General features: G+C 42.8%; 1 protein-coding gene across 1 annotated transcript in view; it reads right to left on the reverse strand.

Moving 5' to 3' along the window:
• Window positions 1-2,075: 2,075 nt before the first annotated feature.
• RPP30 (ribonuclease P/MRP 30kDa subunit) overlaps window positions 2,076-17,557 on the reverse strand; it is a 22,202-nt gene continuing 6,720 nt past the window's right edge. The window contains exons 7-12 of the mRNA XM_009320503.1: window positions 12,088-12,177; window positions 9,834-9,950; window positions 6,237-6,266; window positions 5,762-5,799; window positions 4,556-4,635; window positions 2,076-2,538 (exon numbers count right to left, since the gene is read on the reverse strand). Of these exons, the coding sequence (XP_009318778.1) occupies window positions 2,429-2,538; window positions 4,556-4,635; window positions 5,762-5,799; window positions 6,237-6,266; window positions 9,834-9,950; window positions 12,088-12,177 (465 nt within the window). The 3' untranslated portion in view covers window positions 2,076-2,428. The remainder of the gene's footprint in view (window positions 2,539-4,555; window positions 4,636-5,761; window positions 5,800-6,236; window positions 6,267-9,833; window positions 9,951-12,087; window positions 12,178-17,557) is intronic.

The following is a 17,557-nucleotide window of genomic DNA, read 5'->3' on the forward strand; positions in this document are numbered from 1 at the left end:
ATCTCAGTTTCTCAGCAAGTCAGTACTTACTATGTGGTGCACAAGACAGCTTCAGTTGTCCAAGCCAAGGAAAACAAGAGTCCTGCTAGGAAAGGCAGGCACCTCTCCCTTTGCTTTAGCAGGAGCAGAACAATCTTACCAGTACCGCCAGCAGGGGCATCAATGTCTGGTTTCACTGGGACATCACATGTTGCATTCAGTTAAAATACTAACGCCCCACGCGTGGCCTCCCAGCGAAATACGCCACAGGCTCCCACACACCTTCACCAACCCGCATCAGCTGCCTTCTAGAGCCAGCAGGCTTTACAGTCTGGCCAAAACAGTGTCCTGCGCAATGAGGTGGGGTCAGGAGTGGGCAGCAATGAATAGTTGTTACTGGAGTGCCAATTTTGGAGACCAAGTGATTTACAGAAACCCCCCAGAGGAGCGAGCAGAAGGAACGCCTATTCTGTCTGCAGCCAGCTATCCTAGACTGAGGCCAACAGCTTCAGACAGATGAGACTTTTCTCACACAAGCACCATAACTCACAAGTGTCACCTTGCCGGCCATAGGCTTTATTTGTGAACACACTCTTCTCCATAAAAATTAGGGCACACCTCTGCTCACTGCCCTTCCCTGTGAGCCACTACCTCGCTACTTGTTTCTGCACAATTACCTGGACACTGGAGCATGCCTTGCAGGAAATAGAAATTACATCAGTGCTAGCTAACTCCGTTTGTTTATCATCCTAACCGAGAAGCAGTTCAACTGTTCAGGCACCAAAGTGGCCAGAACAACATGCTTCAGGAAACTGGGGGAGAAGGAACTTTTCAATCAGTTCCTGAAGCACTGTATCTACTGAAGGGGCAAAGATGCAGACTGCAAATTTTTTAAATCGAGTCAAACAAGTAGCAAGAAGGATCTCTAGCATTCAAAAGCCTCTTTCCATATGCTAGTTACCAAACAACTTCTCTCATGCTCAAGGTAGGTTATTCTCTGGCCAAGGTAAGATAACGTGTCATTCAGGAAATTGCACCAGACAAACACGTTTCCGCTTCTTCTCTGGTTAAAGCATCATTTTGGAGGCAAGTCCATAAATTATAAACTACTGCATATATATGTATTGCATCCCAATACCTGTGAAAGACTCAAATCACAAAGTCAACAAGTAAAATAATAACATAAAGGAAAAATATTTCATTATTTGTTGAATAAAGCAAAAGCTGCTGTGACTTACACCAGCATTATATAGAACTGTTAGTCTACTGAGAACTTCACCCATTCTGCTCAGTCCAGTTACTAAGAGCTCAGAGATGACTCACTGCAAGATTTCTGCAATATTTTACATGCTATAACTTCCGCTTCTCAACTTGTTGTCAGATGCAAATAGAGAATTGGAATATTTACAGTAAAGCTGGCTCAAGAGTATCTTGAGTACAGTAGCTTACATAATTTTTATATTGGTTTAATCAAAAGAAAAACTTCAGTCAACATTTGGAAGAGTTCTGAAAATACTCTGCTGATTTTAAGTCTGTTATGATTGCTTTTTTGGCAGCCAGGTTTACTGAGGCATTAACAGGAAGGAAAACAGAAAGGCAGGAGGCAGCAAAATGAACACTCTCACAGGCAACACTGCCAGACGAGGACATAAAGAAGGAAATGATGCAGTAAAAATGATGTGACGTGGAGACTGCTCAGGCCGAGGCGAGACAGCTGTTACGCTGCGACTGCAACATACCACGCTGAGCACACATTCAGTGTAACCTTGGGCTCTTCCTTCCCATCTGTGGTAACCACCTCAGGTTACTGTTTGGTTTTAAGAGCTGCAGGACAGGGATGGCCTTTGGGATGTGCGTCTAGCAGGTTAGGTCAGTCAGTCCTACTGTTACACAAATCCAAGACATCTCCTAGCAAGTGACAGATGCTGGGATCTTCTTTATAGTCATTGATCACAAAACAGAATGGGAAGGAGATTTTTTTTTTTACTGCACCATTACTCTTCACAGGCCACTGGAGGTAAACTTCATCTACCGGCTTGCGGTTGTAAGGTTTAGTACAGAGATGTGTTTAAAACTTGAGAAACCGTAAGAGCTAGACTTTGCATTCTTAGTAACATTTTTTATTAAAAAGGAATGCACTTGTACAACTGAAAATTTCTGTATGTTAGAAACGTTGTGTGAGTTTGCACTAACTCCAGAAGACCTAAGACAGAGTGTAGAGATGGTCTCCTGACCTTGGCCAGAAGCCCAGCATGATCTTTCAGATGTGGTGAACTGCCATTCAGCAGACTCATTCCCACAGCTTTCCTCACTTGAACACCAGAAGAATAATTCTTCTCCAGGCTAAATAAAGCAGTAAGGGAGGAACTGGGCTGGCTGGAGCATGGGGGAAGATTCAACACTTTAGTAAAGATGGGATGGAGGCTCCTGTTGACAATTGGTTCAGTCCTCAAGCTTCAGTCTTAGCTTTTTTGCAGGCTGGCAGTGTTGTTTCTTCCTCCTCAACCTTGCGAGGCTTCTTCACTGTGTACACTACCCCACAGGCACTCTTCCGAGTTTCTGGAACATACAAGCAGAAGTTGTAGTACCTCAAATAAAATGACACTAATGCATTTAACGCATACTCATTGCAGGTGTTCATGCCCCAAAACTCAGTTCAGCATGTTTGCCAGCCAGTCAGCACACACAGCAGGTAAGCAACCTCCATGGGCAGGAGCTGGGGATACGCTGCCTTATGGAGTGGAAACTAAAGGGGGAAATCCTATGGTGGGTGTAGAATTACAGCAAACATAAGGGAAAACTGGGTTTCTGCAGGGGTTGAGGGGCTGCAGACACACAAAACCATAGGAAACCAGGCTTAATCAGTTCAACAGTCACAGAAGCACACGTTCTTGAAGCATTGTCAAAAGCATTTCTGAGCAAAACATACTGTTCTTAAATAAATATATAAAAAATGTATTCACATACCCCGGGATTCTTAAACAGACTATGCTGGCACAGCTATATTGGCAGAGGCTCCCCTATACATACCAAGTAAGTGGCTTTATGGTATTCAAGAATATTTTATTTACAGAACCCTCAGCATTACCACAAAGTACTACCGTGTGGTGTTATCAAACTCCTCATATGTCTGCCAAGCAACCTAGTGAGCCCAATCCAATTTCAGAACTACTGGTCTCTACAAAATTTGAGGTAGAAGAGATTCTCTACAAATACTGTGTTAGCAAAGAGGCTCTGCAAGAACCTTGCCAAAATATACTGACTTATTCTGGGCCAGCATTCTTTGGGGGACAGGGAAATGACATCTGCTATTTAATTTCACAGATAAGATAGATGATGGTCTTGAGAAATCCCACATAAACTTGACAAAAATTCTTCCAACACACTGTCTTCATGTAGATGAGTAGCAGGCTGGAGGAGGACCCTGTTCACAGAAATGCCCTCTCCAAGAGATCAAAGCTACCTGCTGTGAATTACAGCAGGTCCAAGCCCCATCTTTACTGAAACAAGAGGTACAAACCAAATCCTACTGCGTGTTTGAAACTTGGAACAACTCAAGTTGTTGGGAAGGTGACTAGAAATCATACCTACCCAACAAACTTTGACAGAGGCAGAAATTAAGAGCTAGATGCAACTACTCAGTCACAAAGTTAAACTGCCATCAGAATAAACAACAACAACAAAAAAAATCAAGAAACACTAAGAACCAATAAATAAGCACGTGAAAGGGAGGGTAGAGATGGAGAAATTGATGCTACAGTGGAACGCAAGGTTCTAAACTGATTGCTGGAACACGAACTGTGGCATCTCTTTGCTGCACTGACACCAGGACACAAAATACCATGGGAAACCTTTTGATATCCAGTGCAGGGGGCCACAAGCTAAATTTCCACTTTCTTAATATTAAAAATGGGCAAGTAGAAGAGAGCTGCTGTGAGCTGCCTGTGCTGAGAGCATAAGGAAGCAAGTTTTGTTTCACCAAAACACTTCAAGCCATCGTACACTATATGAAACATTTTTTTCTAAGCAGCAAGCACTCAGGGTATTTGATTTTGCATCAAGTTTGAAACAGTCCACAATGAACAGCGAGTCAGAACTAGACCACGTAATGAAGCATCAGAAAGGGACATGGCAAAGGTTGCTTCTGCACTCATGCTGCAAGACAGGAAACGCAAAAACACATGCATCCCGATTTTCTTCAAGTCAATGATGTAGTTTCTGCTGGTGTCACCGAGATCAGCATTCAACCCGTTCTGAAACAAGGGACAGTTTCACTACGAAGCACAACAGGCACATCTGTGTTTTGGCTAAACAGTTTACGACTCGTTAATGTGGTTAAGCGAGTACTCCAGTACAGACAGCACCATCAATTCAGCCACTGATTTGCTAACATGGCAACAAGGGAAAATAAACCACCCTTGCCACACAAGCTCCTCTTCATGCATTGGACAATGGAGCTAAAAACCCGAGCTGACTTACTCTATAATGTCTCAGACCTTTTGGAAAATATGCATTAACGTGAACTTAGTTGAACAAATGCAAGTGTTAGATGAGTTTGCATGCGCTTTTCACTTACCTCCATGAAGCACGGTCGCTCTGCAGTTGGTAGACACGGCTGCCTTGGCTTCACTTTCTGACAGGCCAAACAGCAAACCTCTGTCACCTTTGTTCAGGATCAAAATGCACAGAAAGGAAAAAACAGCATAGGGAAGTCTGTCTGCATGATAGGTTTGTTTACTCTACAAATAACTGGGAATTAGCAGAGCTGTAACTCAAAGTGATGTTTTGCATAAGGTTACCCAGAGGCAGGGAACTGAGGTACCCAATTCTCCTGGCTGCAGTTCCCCACCGGCCCTCCTGGAAAGCTCCTGGCAATACTGCTTTTTTCCAGACAAGAAGCTGTACTTTTGAAAATAAAAGTCTATCAACAGAGGAACATTTTTACATGCATAATCAAGTAAAAAAATGACCCCATGGAAAATTTCAGTTTTTGGGAAAGGGCATTGTCTGATACAAAAGCATTATGCTGAAGAGTTCCCAGCCACCTTGAGCAGGGATGACACCAGATTAGATATGTTAATTTGGGTTGAGCCTGACTGCTCTTTTTAAGAGGGAAGGAAACGTTGCACATAAAATCGTTCCAGGCCACACACCCTCCCACATGGTTCTCATGACTCAGAGCACGCTCCTCCCCTTCAAGGGATATGTGCTTGGGGGCGGGGAGGGGGGAGTAGTAAAAATGCATCTGAATTCCTAAAAGAAGGGAAGAAGAGACACTTTCCTTGGTTTCTAGAACACAAACACTTATTTAACAGCACATATATAACTAAAAACTGGAAAATTCAGAACAGAAGTAACCAGCACTCAGATAGGAACTTTTTCTTTCTTAATATAAATATGATTTTATAGCTTCTTCTATCAAAGATGTGGCACCTTGGAGATCATAAGTAATAATTTCTGGTTTGGTTCACAGCGTTCATAGATTTTTATGGGTTTTATTCATTTCTCCACTTACACCCACACAGTATCAATGCATATCACAACAAAAACATACCTGTAGCTGAACACAGACATTACTATTTACAGTGACTGCTTGTGCTACCCCATGACCAAAATCTGTTGCTCCTTTCACACCCACTCAGAGCTCTGATTCATTGAACTGGTCACCAACAAGCACCAATGTGTAAAGTTCAAGGAGCGTAAAGGATGGAGTTATTTCAAAACCACTTTGAACTTTCACATGTTACTATTAACTGCTGTCTTTGACTTAGAAAAAGGATACAGATTAGCCACGTCGTAAGGACCTCGTAGTTCTAGAGGCTAAAACAAAACAAAGATTAGACATCTCGCAGGCTGACAGAGTGTAAGCAGGCAGGACAGGGCTATCAGGAAGGCAGGATTAAATGCTACATAATAGCAAGCTGCTGAAAATGCACTAGGAAATCAAGCAAATACTATTATTTTGGAAAACAGAGTCCCCATCTGGGAGAAAACTGTCATGGAACATACCACAGCAGCAAAAAAGCCCACACCCAACCAAACAAAAAAACCCCTCCAAACCTCACAATACAATTCTTTGGTAAAACAGATTGATTAAAAAAACCCACAAGATGGCAATCATATTTAAAAATTACGATTTTTAAATATCATAATAAAAATCACAATTTTTATATGTTTAATACATAATTAAAGCTGTTATTTTCAGCCACAGATAAATCCTCAAATTGTTCCGACTTCAACAAAAATCTGGGACTTACCCTTTCAGCTGCACTAGATATAACAATGTTCTGGAAAACAAAAGAGAACAAACGTTCATCTGTCAGACAGCATCAAGAAAAGAAAAAAAAAAATCAGCAAGCAGTAAAGACTTTATGAGCATTAGCTAAGTTCAGGCTCAGAGCCCAATTAACCATCCAAGTATCTGATGCCCTCAGATGAAGTGAACTCCAGCAGAGTATGGATATTAATTTGGGACATAAATAAACCCAGGTTATCTCCCTGACCCCTACAGAGACAGGGGCACAGGAGCAAGCCCTCCTTTGCAGTTACAAACCTCTCACAGACAGATGCGAGCTAAGTGCCGCACCTTTTAGAGGGATAGGCTAAGCAGTATAAATGTCAGAGTGATGGCATTAAGCAAGCACCTATCAGCCTGTATCTCTCATAGTGGACTTTAAAGAGACCTTCAGGGTAAAGAAGAAATGCAGAGTTGCACACACTGTGTTAAGGAGTGCCCTCTTTATTTACACTAGCTGAAAGAGGCCCCACAAAAACGACAACTCGGCCTGAGCTGTAACAGAAATGGACTTAAGAGTCCAGGATCCCCCAGAAGCAGTTTACAGATAGTGCTTTTACACAGTCTGGTGCTCCCAAATTTTCAGCCTACTGTTGTGGTACAACTCAACCCTAACCTCAGCATTCACACCGGCCTTAAGCAAACTCACACTGGTTGGGGAAACCTGTCTGCAGCTAAGCAGTGGCTGCCAATTCATGCCATACACTCACTTCCCTCAACGCTGGCACCCCCATGAAAATCACCAGGCAGAGAGATATCCTTCTCCCTTCTCCTCCAAAGGGTTTCTACAGAACAGGTACGTGACTGCTTGGGGGCTGGCAGATACCACAGCTCAGCTGCCAGCGCTCTTCTGATGTTAAGCCTCCAAGGATGCTCACCCAGGGGAAGATTGTTTTGCACAGGTGGAAACCGCAGCAGCAGCAAAAAATTCCTTGCACCTTTTATTATAATGAATAAAAGGCTTTGGGAATTCCTGCTTGAGTGGGTGGGAATAAGAATTGTACTGAGGCAGCGGAAGACTTTCCCTCTCTGACGTCAGTACCACCAACACATCACACCACCTCCAGTTACAAGGTGGGGCTTTTGATCCCTTCCCTGCACTGCTTGCTTTGTCCTGCCACCTCCCCAGCACAAAGAGCAGGGCAGACATCGGAAGAAAATGCTCTGTGCGCAGCTGGAACTCAACCCATGAAGAACTATTTGCATGGAAATGACCGCATGTTCACACTGTGCCCAAGGTTTCCTCGTGTGCTGAGGAGGAAAGGATGGAACAGACAACTCTGCCTTAGCGTAAGGAAAGCCAGAAGTGGAAGCAATACAAACATCAGAGTGACTTAACAGCACACATCATGATGGAGCCTAGGACATTTCTTACTGCATAGTTCACCTTTACAATGACTGCACTATGGATCTCAAGGGTGCTTTTGAGCTTCAGTGGTGCTGATGGCCAGAGTTTGCTGGGGAAATTCAAGTCTTCTGCTCTGAGCTGTAGCAACCAACAGGTTGGTTGTCTCCCAGGCTCAGAGAAGCTTCCAGAGCAGCTGCACAAGCCATCTTGAACCAGCATGGGATTGTGGTTCACTGCTGTGCACTGGAGATGCACTCCGCCTGGTTCAAAAGCAACTGGCTTCCAGTTAGGGGATGGGTAAGACAGGAGAAGGAGACAAAAGCAGACAAGAAAAGCACTGCTAGCGAGTGAAGGAGAGGCAGGCAAAGGCAAATCCAAGGGAAGGGCTAAAGGGAAGAACTCAAAGGCAAAACGTTATCTCCCCAGGTAAAGGAGACAGCAGTTGTTCAGTATACTGCTCCAGGCACAGTACCCACACTCAGTTACCAAAACACAGGAGGTGAGGGACTGTGGCTATGCACACCTTCTGTCTGGCAAGGCAGGTGAGTCCCTCCCTCATTCCCTGCACATTTTAACATGTTTTAAGGACTCCGCTCAACACCAGCTCTGAAGATACGAGTAAATTTCTGGAAGTTTCCCTGCCCTACTACAACACAAGAGGAACAAAAGGATCCAAAAGCTGCTACCAGTTCAGCAACTATAGGTTACAGAAGGCCAGAGCTGCGTGCCAGGTGCCAAGGCAAGCAGCCTATGGACCAGCCATCCCATGTATTGTTAAAAAAAGGCCTTTACATAACCGTTATGGAGACAGCCCTCACTGCCAGTGAGGGCTAATAACCATCTCTGCTGGCCCACCAGGTACTGAGCCTGGAGGCAAAAAATACAGGGGAAAAAAAAAAAAAGACAAGCTAGCATTCCTCTCCCAGCTCTTCCAGTGCCTAACAGCAGTTCGTTGTGCCCAGCTCCCGCTGATTTAGCTTCCAGGCACAGATGATGCACTAGCCTGACTGAAAGAAAGGGCACTGTGCACAGACCCAGCGCCTGAACATCTCACTTGCTCTGTTTGTGATGTCAACTCAACTGATGTTCTCCAAATCAACAACTGCATGAGAAGCACATCTTTAACTGCACAGAGGGAAAAGGAGCACTGGCAAAAAGGAATCCCAAAGGAAAGGGGGTTTGTGCGTACGTACCTCATCTCCAAGTCAGTATTTTGTGCAATTAACTCCCAGAGCTGGGCTTCTCAGGAAAGGCCATGCAAATACTCACTTTCTTCTGTAGCACTAAGGGAATTCATCTGTTTGACCCACTCTGCTCTCCTATAAAATAGGCTGCCATGCCTGAGGGGAACTGAGGTAACGACAGATCTGCTTTTAATTGGCCTTCCAAGCTGTATATCCCACTTCAGACTAGATCTGCAGGGTAATGCCAATTTTGGTTTCTCTGGACTAGCTAATTGCAGCAAAGGCTGTTTCCAATAAAGGTGGTGGGAGCTACAATCTCTTTTAACTTGGATGTGTATTATTATATGCTTCCCTGTTAAAAAAAAAAAACATGGCCTGAGAGGACCCAGCATGACAGGCAGCCTAGCCTGGTCGCCTGGGAGGAGGTAAGGTATGAAAGCAATGGATTACAGCCATCTCAGCTGCAAGTGTTACTTCTTCCTTGGGTTTCAGCAGCAGGGAAGAATGCAGTTGATCTGAGTGCAGCAAAGCCCTGGCTGATAGCCAGCTAGCTGGTGGGTCTGTTTTGTACACTGGGAATTTACTAACCGTTTAAACAAGATTTCTACTTTTTTCTTATTATTTTCTACTCCCATATTCAAGGTATACTATCAAAAAAGAGCTTTTGGTCAATCAGAAATACGAAATGGGGGATTTTGGAGAGATGCATAGATTTCAGTTCTAGTGCAAACCTTAGATCTCTGGCACTTTTTATTTTCCTTTTGTTTTGGGTATTGCATACAATAATAACAGATAGATTATTTTTTCAGAACAACCTAACTGTTTGACAACTTAAGAAGAAAGCATGCAGTGGTGCATGGCTGGAAGTATCTGGAGCTAGAATAATTGTGTCCTTGTATTAGTAGGCAAAGATTCAGTCACAGCTTCAGAAACCCCAGCATCAAACTAATTTAAAATGGCTCAGTCTGTACAACTCCAGAAGAATTTGAACTGAATTAATTAGCTTGCTTTCACTTTGAGAGCTTACCTTTCCTTTGCAGATCTGCATCAGACTGATCGCATTTGAAATTGTGTATCTTCTCATTGTGGAGTCTTTGATGGCAGGCGTGTAAAGAAGTTCAAAGTAAATGCCTCGATCTATTGCCTTCACATGAAAGAGAGTGATCAAAAATCAAAAGGAGAGAAGCATAACAATCTAACAACTGCTGTCTATTATTGATGCAGGTTATTCTCAGTTTAACTGTGTTATATATGAAAAAATTAAGGCAGAAATGTTCCAGCAAGAGCACAGCATAGCACTGGGGAGGGGGCGGGGGGGGAACGTTTCACTGTACAGCAGGTATGTGTACTTGAATCTTGGGATGACAGATAAATGAGGTTTAACAAACAAAGAAAAACCAGCCACTTATTAGCTGCAATTGGCTTTCCTCTATCACAGAGTTGAGGAGACAGGTAACCACTGCTGGTCACACACAAGTCTTGAAGTTTTGAGGATCCTCCTCCTCTAGCCCCACAGCCCGTTGTAAGGAAGACCGCTGCTTCCCACAGTACCCACATCTTGCAGATGAGGAATTTGTCCTTCCATAAAAGCAGCAATGAGGTCCCTTCTCTCCCGTCTCACAGCATACTCTGGTATTTGTGACAATGTTAAATAACAGTGAGTCACAGGAGAGGTTCCAAATAGTAATACTCAATATATTTTCAGCTGCTTTAAAATCCCTCGCTAACTCTCAGAGTACCTCACCAAAAGCCTAGTATTCTTGTTTTTGCAAACACACAGAGAAAAGTTAAGCAACTTGCTATAGGACACAGTGAGTTAGTGATAAAGACACAACTCAAAGCTAGGAGTTCCTAGTTCCCTGGCCTATATGACATTTGCCTGAAATGTTACCCTCTGTTTTATACTAATACTATTTTTAAAAATGCTGCAGTATTAATACTGTAAGAGAGTCCAGTAACTGAGTACAGATGGAATTAATCCAGCTCCCATCCATGCACGACCTCTGAATGCGAGCACAACAGAAGCTATGTACACATGAAATGTTTTACACAGAGCTCGTCTGACATCTGCAAACAAGAAGAAAAGCCTGAATTTATCAAAACCAAAATAGGTGATGGCAATATACCAATTTCCAGCCAAGCAGATTTTTAACCTCATCCCCACCACTTCAGCTGCCTGCCAATCTGTCTGTCTGGCATCACAACAACCAAAACTGGCTGCCTGAGGATGCACAAAACCAGTCTGACTGACAGACTGCCTCGAAGCTGGGAATGGAAGCTGAGAAATAGCTTGTAAGGAAAATGTCTCCAAACACAGGGCTCTAAGAGCCACCCAGCTCCTCACCTGGGTCAGCTGCTGGAGTTTTAGGCAGCGAGGGTACTTTCAAACAACGTTTTATACAAAATTGTTATTCCAAATGGAATGTTGAAATTCCCAGTCTGTAGTAAATTCCAAAGTATTACTTTTGTTCTGTTTCAGGATTAGTTCTAGTTAATTTTTTTTTTATTCTAGGTCAAACTTTCTGCAGAAGAGGAATTAGGATTTCTAGCCAATTCCAAATTTAAATTTTTAAGCAGTAAGGACTATACCAGCCAAGAACGCCCATGTGGAATGAACCTTGACATATACTCACAGGAGAAAACTAGTTCATCTAAGAGCATGTTCAGATTAAGCTTTCTGGCAAGCCATCAACAGCAGGCAGAATTGTATTAACAAAATACTTGATCCATGCTGATAGCCATCTCTTGTCCCACAGCAGATATTTAGCAATTCCACATTTGGTTCATTTGCCAAGACATTCCTTTGTCTAAGCACGGATTCAATACAGTTGTCCTCCAAATAACTGGCATGACATCCTTCGCCCAAATTAACACTGTCATTCACATTTTCCTGTCTTTTAAATCACAGGGTTGTTTATCTATTCTGACACAGCTGTACCACTTCTGGCTTGGGAGGCAGCTTAGTCAGCAATCACACCACATCTCACTCCTTCGCATAGCAGTGGCCTTAAGGCTCTGTTTCCACTCCTTAGGAACACCACTTCGGCCTTCTTAAGTGGTGGACAGGAAGGAGAAAGAGAAAGAACATACATCACTACGAATTAAATGCTGCGGTGGAGGCCTTGAAGCGAAGGACATCTGAAACAACACTATACATTATGCAAGAAAATAAAAGAACCACTTGGATGGGAATGGTGGGAAGGAAATGGTAGGGAATTCAACTCAGACTGACATTAAATACAGAATTTAACAGCAAGAAAACAATTTACATGTAAATTTACCATATTCACAGGGGGCCTTCGGAAGTAGAATGGCAGCTTTTCTGTCACATTTATGCATACCAGATCCACATCTAGAGTTGTGCAAGCAATCTACAGCAAAGAAATAGGAACAGATTATTAGATAAGCCAAAAAATGCGCTGAAATTCTCCTTCATTCCTTAATGCAAGAAATGTCTCTCCAGGATGAGTTCAGTTTTAAAATGAAGAGGTACCAAGCCTTGCAGGTGTGCCAATAAAACAGCAGGGCTACAGGTACACAGCATGAGCATTTCAGGCTTAAAACCCAAGCCTTCCCTCACTTACAGAGCTACTTTTCCAATAAAATAATGACCAACCCAAAGGCGAGACTTACTGCTTTGTTCTTATCTAACATAGGACATGCAGAAGCAATGCTGGCTTTTGGCAAAAGAACTCACAGCTAATGAAGGACAACCCCTGTTTACAAAGGCAACAGCCCAGGAACTGCCCCTTACCCCACCATGCTCCAATTCCAGTGTAGCAACTGTTTGTTTTACGGATTAAGTATTTTTATCAGAAGCAACCAAAAGACTGAAACAGAAGCAGAATGTTAGGCAGTGACTGGTGGTGCCCCATGCCCAGTACTGGAAGCCGATCTACAGGGCCTCACTTTCCTGGCTGGGTGGGGAACGTGCAGCCCTTCCTGAAAGCCACATCTCTGGAAAAGTCTCAAGATGGCACCGGAGGTCATAGTTTAAAACCTTAGCTTTGAACTCACACCACAATTTACAGCCTGTATTAAAAGAGGGAAGGAACGAACAAAGGGTCGAGAATCTCCACACTGACACACAGAGAAAATTAAATGCACATAAAAGGGAGCCCTAGATTTACATATAATCTCATGCACACAAGACATGTAGGAATTATATATGCCTAGCCCGTAAAGATGATTACACAGGGCCAGATTAACGTCTGTAAGCAGTGTTGTAACAAAGAAGATAAAATGGGCTGAAGATGTTGAAAAGGAATTTTCTACGCATAGGGTAACTGCTTTCAGAAACCTGCCAGCAACTGCTCCAAATACACCTGGGCGAGGCGCCAACCATTCATCCATCCCTCCTCGCACCGGCACAAAAGCGGTGGGGGTTGCGGGGAGTCCCAGGGCTCGGCTGCGGGGTAGCCGCACTCTGCTGTAACGCAGGGCAGGCTATTGCTTTGCAAACTAGTCTTCTACCAGTTTGTTCACAGGAAATGTGGATGGAGATGAGAGCAGAGGCCCAGCTTTAGGAATATTTCTTAGCTGTTGACAGCACTCCCTCCTAGACAAGAGAGCCACAGCACACATGCAGGCAATTCAAAGATCTTGGTAGTACAAACTACCATCTAGACAGAGGTGATTTATAGGAACACGCACACAGCAAATAGCTCGGAATCATGTCCTAGAAGACATGTCAGTGAGGCCACAGGAAATTCAGGAAGAGAGAAAGCTGAAAATGAAGGAAAGCAAGAATACACATCAGAAACATGCAAGCTGCCCTATATGATGAGAAAATAAGCCTTCCTAATCAGCTCCAGAAACACTGGAAAACTCTTTTCCATTTTGCAAATTAAGTACAGTGGGAAAAGGGAGTGCCAGGATTGGCAGGATTTCTACAGGATTCCAGTGACAAGAACATTTCAGAAAACACCACCAAGGAAAAACAAATTTAAGAGCCATACTTCCCCATAAGGAGGAATTCCTGCACTGCACGGGAAGTTGGTGAGATTTCTCAAAAGAGGAGATTCCTCCAAACACTCCAATGTTCAGCCTAGCTTTGGGTCCTGGACAAGTCACACATGCAGGCAAGTTAAGATTACCCTGCCTACTGAATGGATCTGAAGTGCAAAAACTTCATACAGAAAGTGATATGCAGCACTGCATTTCTGTATGCATTCTGCATACAGAAAATGACACACAGCCGGGTGCTTGCCCAGCCGCATCGCAGGAAAGAGCCCCATCTGCTGGGAAACTCCAGACAGCCATAAATAAATAAATTTGCCACTACTTGGATGGCCTAAAGAAAGCTTTGGCAAACATTTTAGGAATAGACATTGAAATTTGGCTTTGCACTATATCTTCAGACTTATATAAGCAAGTTTTTTTAGATACTGGTGATCTGCTAATTGCTTACAAACAGCAGGCAGAACTAACTAGAATGATTAAACCAGTCAGAATTCTTAAAAAGCAAAGTTTTTGAAAAGCAACAGGCACAGACCTTATTACTGGCATGGGGTGGGTATTCCTGTTGCAGCCCAAAACAATCCTCTTGGAAGACTTAAAGAAGGAGCATGTTCTACAATTATCTTGGCAAACACAGCTTCCTCATACCCCTGAGGATATAAATCATTTGGAGAATTTGAGCACATCTTTCAGTACATATCACTGCCACACTCAGTCACTGAGAAGCTTCCCCGGCTCGTGACAAGAGGGCACAGACTGGTTTCGGGCCATGCTAAAATTAGAGGACATCTCCAATGGTCATGTATTTCCTTTACAAAAACATAGAAAATCCTGTTCTGTGAAAAATAATCCAAGTGCCAAATTGTTGGTGAGCAAGATGATGCTCTTGAAGTAATGTTGAGTTACCAACAGCCAATTTTAAAACATAATTTGTGGTGCAAGACCCACCCTAGAAGGCTTTATCCTTAACAGTGAAAGATCCAGGAGTCGTTAAGAGCCAGAGATATATGCTGAAACTCCATGCATAACATCACCAGACTCCCTGTTGATACCTCTACAAAATTGACACAGCTCTCCACAGAGAGTTAGAAAACCTAAAAATCTTTAAACAAAAGACAAACATACAAATCTGCCCTGCATGTGAACATGTAAGGATGAAGTCTTTCACCTCATGCAGCTTGCAAGAAACATGCTTGGGTTCCCTCCCCTGCTCAAAGTGCTGCCAGGATGAAGCAATTAAGATGGTCTCATCACAACCCTGCTTCCTTCCTAACACACTCTCCATCACCTGTGAGAGTGTCAGCTTGAACAGGCACTATCTGCACTGGCCTGCCCAGAGCACAGCCAACCTCTTTGTGCTGGCACAACTATCCGTGTGGCTGAAACCTGAATCAGAGCGGTAAAACGGATCTGCCTGCAAAATAACTCGGCAAAAACTCTGGTTATTTTCAGCCAAAAGCGTGTTCCCCAAACCAAACTGCCATGCAACTAAGCAAGCAGCTTCACCAGCAGAGCAGACAGGGACCTGCAGAAACGAGTGGCTGTTCATAGAATCATAGAATCATTTAGGTTGGAAAAGACCTTTAAGATCATCAAGTCCAACCGTTAAACCAGCCTTAAACACTGCCACAGCTGGACATCCAACCGCAGCAGAACTCACGATACAGCTGAAAATAAAAAAAAATAGTCACCCTTAAATGAGAGAGACCCCTTTCCTCCCAAAACAACACAGCATGCCCCTGCTGATTACCTGGCTTCAGGTGCTTGTTTAAACACATGATAAATTGATTGAGCTCACTTGAGAAGTGAGATTTTACATTGTTGCCAGAGTCAAAAGAAAGAGGTGGAGAGTGGCCCTCAAAAGTATTTTACAACTATTCGCCCCTCTTGCATCCCCAAGAGTCCTAAAATCTTGCAAGGGAAATAAAAGCAGTCAGAAATAAGTTTCATTAAGCTGTAACTGTTATAATTAATGCTTGAATTTTTCTGCTGAAAGATTCTTTAAAGTTCACTTTCTTCTACAGCCTCTTGCTTTGTACTTTACTTGGACAAGTTTTCAAGAAGGAGGGGGAATAATTTAGAAAAACAAAATGGAAGAATATCATTTTAATGTGTCAAAACAGGTACTCAGGAGTACTAGAAAGTAGCTCTAACTTACTTAAAAAAAAAAACAAAACAGACTCAGTTTTATACTGACAAGCTCTCTTTGAAAGTAGATTCTGGCACTCCTCCAAAGAGATTCATGTTTGCTTTTGGTGTCCCTGTGCCTTCTTCACACTGCTTTAAACTGCACGCCTGCTTACTGCCTGCCAAGGCTAACAGATACGGGACGCTTCCACCTACTCTTCCAGTTCAGAGTTAATGTTATTATTTATGAGCTTGCAACAGATCAGACGTCACAATTTTGAGTTTTGTAAGAAAAACATTCTGACAAAAAGATGACTTGCTTCCAGATGCTCCACTTGATCAGACCGCTCACATCAGCCATTACCAATTATTTGAGAACAATTTAATTAAAAATATGAGAGAGATGGAGATAACAAACACCTATCACCCAACAAGCCAAGCTGAGATCATTGTGCCTCGGATGATGTTTTAAAACTAGGAATTTTTCTAGTAGGAAGGGTCTATTCAAGATATGGCAGCTATGGGTAAAAGCTGGAAGACATGCTTGGTGCTGTTAGTAACGGCTGAAGAATTACTGCACATCACTGTATTTAGGTATCACCTCTAAACAGTAAATGTCTTCTTCAGTCAAACACCAGAAATGGACCGAACCAGTTCATGGTCAAACACACTTGCAATACCTTGTTTTTCTACAATCACAGAAGTGACAGAGTATTGGGGTTTTCGTCCAAAATACTTGCATTTCTATTAACACAAACCAACGTGAGAAACAACAGTGTTGGGCTAAGGTCACAAATTAGTCCTAACTAAGGTTTTGAAAGTGATTCACACTCACTATTTTCTCTCACTAGCACACTTGGAGCGCTACCACTGCTACAAACGCCAGCATCTGTTTGGTAACACTGATACAGCAACTCCTTCAAAGACTCACAAATTTTGTGGAGGCAGTTTTCAGTTGCAAGTTTGCTCTGAACAGCCAAGATAAAATCTGAGTGAGAAAATGACTGTCTGCCCTTCAGGTACTTCCTCCGAGGCTGCTCTACTGTTGCACAGCCTCAATGGTCTTCTCGGCAGGCAAAGTAACAAACATATCATGAAGTCACAGTGGTGAACCTTCTCTCATTCAACTTCAGCATCCAAAAATACTCAAAACAAAACCAGAAATCTCAGTCTTGTAATGGAGCAAGGGTCATTATGTTTAGTTTACTTTCGGAAATTTTATTTTATCTGTTCATAAGATGCTATGACAACCGGAACTAGCTCCATCTCTTAAGCTCTTGCTCCTCTTTTGATTTAAAATAAAGTAATAAAAGGAAAAATTAAAGAAAAAGAGATCAGCTATTCATTTAGATGAACTTCCAAGAGAAGACCTAAGACTGAAAGGAAGACGGTAACTCTCAGAACCATGTTAGTTCTGCTTTAAAATCTTCCCACTTTCCCTGGCATTTCAGAGACCAGGAACAATTAGTGCTAACAGAAGACAGCAAATGTGTTTTGGGGAAGCTGTCAGAGTTTGAGAAGCTAAAGTTCAAGACAGAAGTTTTCTACATGCTGATAGTGCGTGTGTGTGTATATATATATATAGAATCATAGAATCATAGAATCATTAAAGGTTGGAAGAGACCTCCAAGATCATCGAGTCCAACCATCAACCCAATATATATA

Source organism: Pygoscelis adeliae, unplaced genomic scaffold (genome assembly GCF_000699105.1).
Source record: "Pygoscelis adeliae isolate BGI_AS28 unplaced genomic scaffold, ASM69910v1 Scaffold190, whole genome shotgun sequence".
In the NCBI taxonomy this organism is placed as follows: Eukaryota; Metazoa; Chordata; class Aves; order Sphenisciformes; family Spheniscidae; genus Pygoscelis; species Pygoscelis adeliae.